The 8,236-nt window shown below is 35.1% G+C and overlaps 1 protein-coding gene across 1 annotated transcript; it reads right to left on the reverse strand.

Annotated features, from left to right (window-relative positions):
* On the reverse strand, positions 269-1,505 carry LOC18598058 (aquaporin TIP1-1). Its single transcript, XM_007027406.2, has 2 exons — positions 1,027-1,505; positions 269-919 (listed from the first exon to the last, which is right to left on the reverse strand). Exons 1-2 carry the CDS (start codon positions 1,408-1,410, stop codon positions 548-550), a joined length of 756 nt encoding a protein of 251 aa, XP_007027468.1. The 5' UTR covers positions 1,411-1,505; the 3' UTR covers positions 269-547.

Genomic DNA, 8,236 nt, shown 5'->3' on the forward strand with positions numbered 1-8,236 from the left:
ACTCTAGAAAATTTGAGGAACAGGACAAGAATGAGATTTGAACCTTCTACCCACCGCATGAGCATTTCCATCAAGTTTCACCCTTCCAATCAAATTAAGTTGATGAATGAACCTTGTTGGCTTGCACACCTGTCGCAAGATTTTTATTGATTTGCTTGGGGACAGAATTAAAAAGAAAACAGGAAAAAGGCAACATTGATCTGTTTTTCCTTTTATTTTTGGACGGGAATTGAAAGAGTTATCTAATTTACCAAAAAAGACAAAAAAAAAAAAGGAAAGGCAATCATAGAAATAGAGAAGAGCGAACACAAGTTCACATTTACAGCCTTAGGTTTCCATAAATATTGTCACACAAATACCAGGGCATGCAATTGCAAACATCCGCCATGATGATCATGATGATGATAATGATGAACAGAAAACAAGATCAACGGCCACAAATTTAACACAAATTACAAGGGAAAAAGAGGGGAGAAAATAGAAAACTCAACAAATTAAATACACGGGAGAAAATCCGTTTTCATGTGACAGAGTTAATTAAACCCACTTAATAATCGGTGGCGGGGAGTTGCTCGTGGGTGTGGCTAATGAAGAAAAACTCATAGACGAGCCCAGCGATCCCACCGCCGATAAGAGGTCCAGCCCAGTAAACCCAGTGGTTCTTCCAGGTCCAGCTAACCAAGGCAGGTCCAAACGAAACAGCTGGGTTCATTGAGGCTCCTTCGAAGGCCCCACCTGCCAAGATGTTGGCTCCCACGATTAAACCAATAGCCAATGGTGCGATCACTCCCACACTTCCCTTCTTAGGATCAACGGCTGTGGCGTAGACTGTGTAGACCAATCCGAATGTCATCACGATCTCGAAAACAAAGGCATTCCAGACCCCCACTCCGGAGGATAATCCAAAGGCTGGTATAGACTGCGATCACCATAACGTAAAAATAAATAAATAGAGGAACACTATATATCAAATTAACGGAAATTACTGATTTTCTAGCGGAAACTGGGGGGAAATGGTAAAGTTACCAGGCCGTTGGTAGCGAACTTAAGCAACAGGCAAGCTACGGTTGAGCCAAGGAGTTGGGCGATCCAGTAGAGGATGCCACGTAAAAGAGTGATGTTCCCGCCAACGAAAGCACCGAAGGTGACGGCTGGGTTGACGTGGCCTCCGGAGATGTTGGCGCCAACAGAGACAGCGACGAAAAGGGCGAAGCCGTAAGCTAGGGAGGCGGCTACGAGACCGGCCGGGGTGCTTGCTCCGTTGTCGGTCAACTTGTTATACGCCATGCTCGAGCCTGATCCAGCGAAGACGAAGATTAAGGTTGATATGAACTCAGCCAAAGCTGCCTTAAGAGCATCTGGGTGTGCAGCCTCCTCGGGCCGGCCAACGGCTATGTTTCTGAACGGCATGCTTACTGTCTGATCAAGAATCCACCGGTCGGAGTGAAGAGTGTTGTTTGAGTGAGTATTGGTCTGCTCTGGTCTCCACTTCTTCGGTTCAAGTCTTACTTATATTTGAAAGGGGCGATCCGTGGTGACCGGGGTTAGTCGGTTACCGGTTAAAAAATGTGGGCAGAGGGAGTATTATTTTGGAAGGTGATTGGTGGACAGGCTGTGGAATGGATTATCTATGTTCTACTTTGGAAATAGGTTTAGCCGGGCTACCGGTCATGCCGGTTAAGACAGCGAAGCGGAACAGTGTTAGGTGGATCAATAATTGCCACGTGTTTATGATGATAAGAGCCACGTAATGTACGGCGTTTATCCGATTTTTGTTTCCTCTTTCCCGCTCCCTCTCGAAAAATCGAATTACTATTTCTTTAAATAATTTTTTTATCTGCCCCAACAATAATAAATATAAAATGAAAATAGAAAGCAAAGGATAAGTTTTCTGACTGGAAGTCAGAAAGACTCATCAGATAGACTGCCATGAAGCAATCTGATATTGACACGTGGAAACGAGGGCCAGTGGTAGTCAGATCTGAGGGCTGAGCAAAGCTGGGTTTGCAAAAACCATTTTTCTCCTCATAATTTATCCCATATATGAACAAAAAAGGGGAGATCGTGAAGCATGGGAATTGATATTGAAAATCATATTCGCTTTTTCTCGTTTGGATAGGAATCTTTGGATGGATGAACTCATGTGAAATATACAAGTTGAATTGTTATTATATATTTTAATTTTATTGATAAACCAGTAGTATAAGACCTAGAAAGAAGAATTAGTCAAATCATTTTGATTTTTAAAAATAGTTGAATTGTCCTTCTCTGCACACATCACACATTAATAATATTTATAATTAATATAAATTTCGTTGATAAAATTAATAGTTTAATACTAATGACTTAGTTTGCGTGTTTTTCATTGCAATTCTTTTGGTGGGAAAGAGTTGAATATAGGGAAAAGGAATTGGGAGAAGCAGAATTTACGACCATTCAAAGGCACTCAAACAAAGTGAAATTATGTATCATCTTAGCATTCCCATTTTCATAATTGAGTACAACAACAATGACCCAAAATGAAGAATGGATGATTACAAAGCCAACGTGCCTTTCTTTGCAAAAGGACCTTATTCTCAATCGGAATAGAAATAATTAATCCCCATGCCTTATGAGTCACTACTTGCTACAAACCCAAACTATTTTTCTAATTAAAGCACCTTATCTGCTTTTATAACAATGATTATAATTCAAAAACTCTTTAAAAACCTTTCTCATTGGGCGTAGAAATTAACATTTATATCTCAAATGGGTTAGCTTTTGGGGTCCTAATTATCAACAATGATTGTATTAGACAAGTGTTTTACAGTGTTTTTGTTATTGTTAATTGTCATCATTTGTTTGGTTTGGGGAAGGGGAGAGTCCATTAATCGGATTTATAAAATATCTTATTCCAAAATTTCAATTGCAAACGCTAGAGATGGTCCCATCCAACTGCTAGAGGTAGACATCATATATGAGAACAGTCTCGTTATTGATCACTAATGTACATAACACTATAAGGACTTTATTTTTATAAAACAAAGGCTACCTAATTAAAAAACTTAAATTCAATTTTCTTTTCCTCAAACAAGGATCTGAAATTTGTTTATCCTCAGCATATTCCAAAAAGCATTGTTACTGATAACATTTAATATAATGTTCTTTGGGAAGTTCTGGTTGGTAAAGCCTAGGCTTAATGGCAACAGGTCCCCTCATATAAGCCAAGGCCAATCAGTCTAGTGATTAAGACAGCTAATCCACTAATTGATGTGAGCATTTTCTGAAAATTTCAAATCCTTCTGTTTTTTTGGTAAAAACTCTAGAGCAATTGAAAGGACTTGATTGGTATTAATTTGAATAGTTTTAATCATCATTCGTATTTTTTTGTTAATTGGAAGTTGGAAATTCGAATTTTATTATCTAAACAAGGATTATGCACTAATTAATAAACAAAATGCTCGGATACTCAACATTACTAATTTGATATGCAAAATACTGCAACAATTTTAGTTCTCATTAATGTCCCCTCTATTGAGTATAGCTAGCACAAGTTGTTTAATGCAATAAAAAGAAAAAAAATTACCAGGAAGAGAAAATCAGTTAGAGGTATTAAATCCACCCATTATAAATTTGATAACTTTAGCCAAACCTACCCCTATTATATGTGATTCAGTCGTTTCCTTCTATATCCGGAAATATTAACAACTAATTCCAGCTTCATAATTAATTCATCCAAGCTGCCTCCTGCTTATCCAGTTACAACTTGAGTAAATATGGTTTGACTTTTCTTCTTGTTATTGTTAGTATTATTTTTATTTCAAGATTTACTAATACAAATTTTAAATGCGATCAAAAGTTTAATTAATGAATTTTTAGAAGCTTGGAAAATAGCTTTGTAAGAAGTTTGAATATAGGTCACATCACTCATTTTCTTGGGTATAAAGTATTGAGACCGAAATTTTAGATTCACGGTCCTCAAGCTATTGCATAATGCACATGTATACAAGCCTTTTGTTTGGTTTATATTGGAACAAAGAGTAAGATGTTAGCAACTTCCCAGGATATTCATTTTGTGATACTCATATTGGACATTGGCCTAGTGTGACTGTTGGCAGTGTGCTCATCTTTTTTACACTCATTATTTTTTGTTTTAAAATGAGAAAGCTCTTTACAAAATTAACATACGTGATTTAGAGTTTACTCGCGCGAGAAGTTAGCTATTAATTTTAAACAATTGAAATGTTTCATTGCTATTCCATGAAGCAGATTGCAAGAAACTAATAGGGTTTTATCAACAAAGATTTTAACAAAGGAATATTTTTATTAATGTTATTCCCAAAGTTATGACCAAATTGTTGATAAAATTTTTATTGATCAAATTTGATGATATCATTGATGGAATTCATATTCAATTAAATATGTTAACTATCGCAATCCACATTTCATTTTGGAAACAAGAATGTAAAGCAATACTAGAAAAATAAGGACGTGATATGATGAAATGAATGGATTTGGGTCTATTTACTTACACCTTTCTTTTCTAATTAATGAACAATGCAAAGAATAGAAATGATAAGGTAGGACCCTGTTGCGCTTAATTAGTTATATATCCGATACCCTAAAGAGGAAGCACATTAATAGTTGCATTAGTTAATAAAAAATACAAAAACCATAAAGCTTATCATATGGGTTTCCTAATTACAGTAAGTTATGATTAGATGACTCATTTTGGAGCTTACGGTTTTGATTAGATAATAGACAATAAGGGAAGTCCTACCAACTCTACTGATTTATTCATATCCCACCGTTGTCCAAGCACTAAATCATTTACCACTATTTCCAAATAGAGACAAGATTTTACAGCTTTTTGTTTGTAGATTTGAATTTAAAACACTTGGATTTGTTACTGCAGCACATGCATGATTCATAGCATGGAGAGCTAGAAACGTCTATCAATCTCATTTTGAATCACTAAGCATTTTAGGACATTATTATTAATCTGAAAGCAAATTTTTTGAAATATTTGATTTAATGATTGATGTTTATCTGTTTTATTAAAAAAGTTAAGTTTGATTTTCTTTTGAAATTTATAAAAAAAGATATAAAAATAAAATTAAATATTAACAAATTAATTCTTTCAACAAATCAACTAAATACCCACATTCATCAATCTTTTGATATTTTCTTCACAACAACAACAAATTATGGAAAAAGTCTCATAATTCAAATTATAAAATAGGTAAAAGGCATGAAGCTTGGAAGGAATTGATCAATTAAAATCATTTAGAAGTAATACTAACAGGTCAACCACTTAAAATTGAAGATTAAGGAAATGCATTTAAATTCAGTCATGGTTACTTGTTTCTCAATTTTCATGTTTCCAGTTTGTCCTTTTTATTAGTGAAATTAATGGAGGCGATAAGGTGTAAGGAAGTGACGTGGAAAAAAGAAGTAAGGCACGTGAGGGCGTACGTGAAAGATGGGGGCAGAATGAGAATGAAGCATGTTACCACCAGGCTGGCAGTGGTGATGGTTGGTTGGGCACAATAAGTAGCAAACCCTTGAGTGCCAGCTGTAGCCCAATCCCCTTCCAACTAGTGGTGAAGGCCCACTACGGATCTTTACCATCACGATTTTTGAAGAAGCATATTTTTATTATAATTAAATAATTTCAAAATTAAAATAAAATAAAATCAAAAGGAATTACAGTGAAATAGTTCACCATTTGGATCATCTCGTCCCCTCGTAGTCAACCAGTCAAACAAGTGGCTCAGTCTATACTTGTCTTAGCCACTTCTGTCTCTAAGAGAGGATCCATACTCGATTCTATGAGAATGATTGATGCCTAACCATTGATAACGTGATTCAATGGTGCCTTGGGCTATTGTGATATGAAAAATAGAATAAAATGAAACTTATATAAATGCATTTAATTTCCTGAATGTGAATTTATATTTTGGAGCAATTCATATAAACTTTTCAGGGAAAAGAATGAACCTCTTTGTTTCGGTTAAGTGGTTAGAATAGAGTTGGGACAAAAGCCCCAGCCCTAGGGAAAATCTACTTGCTAAGGAGGGTGGGTGAACCATGGGGGGACCAAGTCCCAAAGCTCGAAGGACGTACCTCTCTATGAATTTGATAATTACTTGACAAATTGATAGTGGACAGAAAATGTTCAATGATTAATGCATGAAGCCTTAGCTTACTTCAAAAGACAAAGGAAAAAACAATGCACTCTTAATTTCATCGTAAGAAGAATAATAGTCCTCCATTTTCACTTGTTTAATTATTATCATCATTGTCATTATAAGTAGTACTACTTAAGATATATTAGTATCATTGTATACATTATTAGAGCCCCAGATTTAAAGAAAGAATAAAATTTCTATATCAAAGTTTTCTCACCAGACAAATAACTTTCTCAACAGAATCAAACACAGGGCCTAGCCATGAAAAATCCAGGCAATCAGGACCCTTTGCATACATGTAGCTTAGCCTTAGCGAAATGAAGTCTTCATCAGGTAGCCTTTCCGTCATATAAACTGAAACCAATTTGTATTGTGATCGAGCACACTCAGCTCTATGATTTCGTTTTCAGACAGTGGAGCAAGCCAGTAAGAATCTTTTGCTTATGTTGTCTCCTCCCATTAATTAGCAACGAAAGAGACCTCGGCCTTGATCATCAGCTCTAAAAACCATCAACCATTTTCTATTAGAATTTTGATTTTCTTAATAAATGATTGGGGTTTTTCTACTGCTTCTAATCTAGTTGATGTCCATTTGGTTTTTCTACTACTTCTAATCTAGTTGATGTCCATTTTCTATCTTTAATTAACACCAGTCCAAGAAATTAATGTACAGGATTACTAATTAGAAAAGCAATTTAACAGCATCACATTCATCGTTTTGTGTAGGTCAATTCTTTACATGTAAAAATCGCATGCCATTGCGCAAGCAAAGGAAAGAAGTTTAAGGAGTTTTCCAGGGGCAGTAGAAAAATTTATGGCTGAAAATTTAAAAACATGCTTGAAAAGAGAACTGTGTTGTAAAAGCCAAACATGTGGGGGCAGGGTGAGAGAGCGAGATCCATGAGATTTTTGGTCATAGAATACGGCTTGTAATTGATAGTGAGCCAATCCCAGCAGCATCTGTGAAAATGCAGAGTTGTTAGATTTGGAATGATTCCCAGAATCCACCGTCCAAGATGCTGGTGGGCAAAGTTTGTAAGCAGATAACGATGAGATCAATTTGTCATGAAAAGATAAAGATCACTTATTTTCAAACGTCACATTAATCAACAATCAAATAGTTAGTACCATACATGAAATAAGCACACTTACGTAAAGAGTATGCAACGAGTAGTTGAGATTTCATAAAATAAATTTTTATATTTGCACATGTTGATAAGATGCAATTGTACAGATTGACTTAAACACTGAATATTTCATGACCTTTCACTTATTGTCAGCTTGATGGAGTCTCATCAATCACCATTTAAATGAATAAGGATGGTAATGGGATACTCACAGTTATTTGACCTGATTATATAAGATTAGAGTATCTTATAATTGGATTTGGATAGTAATTTTATTACCTTTATCATATTTGGGTAAGATTCATGTATCACCTATTGGGTACTCAAACCCGATTATATATATTTTTTAATTTTATGTAATTAAATACAAATTTATATTGTTAATTAAATTAATTTAAGAAACTATGATTATTAATTAACCTGTAATGTCTTTTAATATATATAATTTATATATTATATTCACAATTCAAAATTTCAACACAATTAAATAGGATATTACTGTTAATTACTCTCAATATAACAAATTAATTAACAAATAAGAAAATTGTCATACTAATATTCTAAAATATCTTTTGAAATAAAATAATTTTGATGGAATAGGGCTTCAAATTGAAGGCCTGAGCTGCTAAACGGGCTTATAAACAGGGTTAACTACAAGCTATGCCGTTAGGCCCATGGAAAACAACCAGAAGACGAGGCCCAGCTCGAGAAATCATCATTGGAATGCAGGATTTGATAAATTCCAAACCAAAGAACCAATCCGGAGAAACAAAATTTTGAATTTTGAATTTAAACAGAAGCTTTGGGAAGGAGAAGGCGAATCAAGAATGGCAACCACTTCCAAGAACATGAAGGGTTTCTACAGGCAAAAGAAGAACAGCAGTAGGGGAGGCATAACCAAGTCGAAATCCTCGAAATCAACCAAAAACCCGTCGCCCA

This window comes from Theobroma cacao, chromosome 5 (genome assembly GCF_000208745.1).
Source record: "Theobroma cacao cultivar B97-61/B2 chromosome 5, Criollo_cocoa_genome_V2, whole genome shotgun sequence".
Lineage (NCBI taxonomy): Eukaryota > Viridiplantae > Streptophyta > Magnoliopsida > Malvales > Malvaceae > Theobroma > Theobroma cacao.

Coding starts and splice junctions, on each gene's coding strand:
- LOC18598058 (XM_007027406.2), bottom strand. CDS start 1,410: ATGCCGTTCAGAAACATAGCCGTTGGCCGGCCCGAGGAGGCTGCACAC. Junction 920..1,026: donor AGTTCGCTACCAACGGCCTG/GTAACTTTACCA, acceptor TGGTGATCGCAG/TCTATACCAGCCTTTGGATT.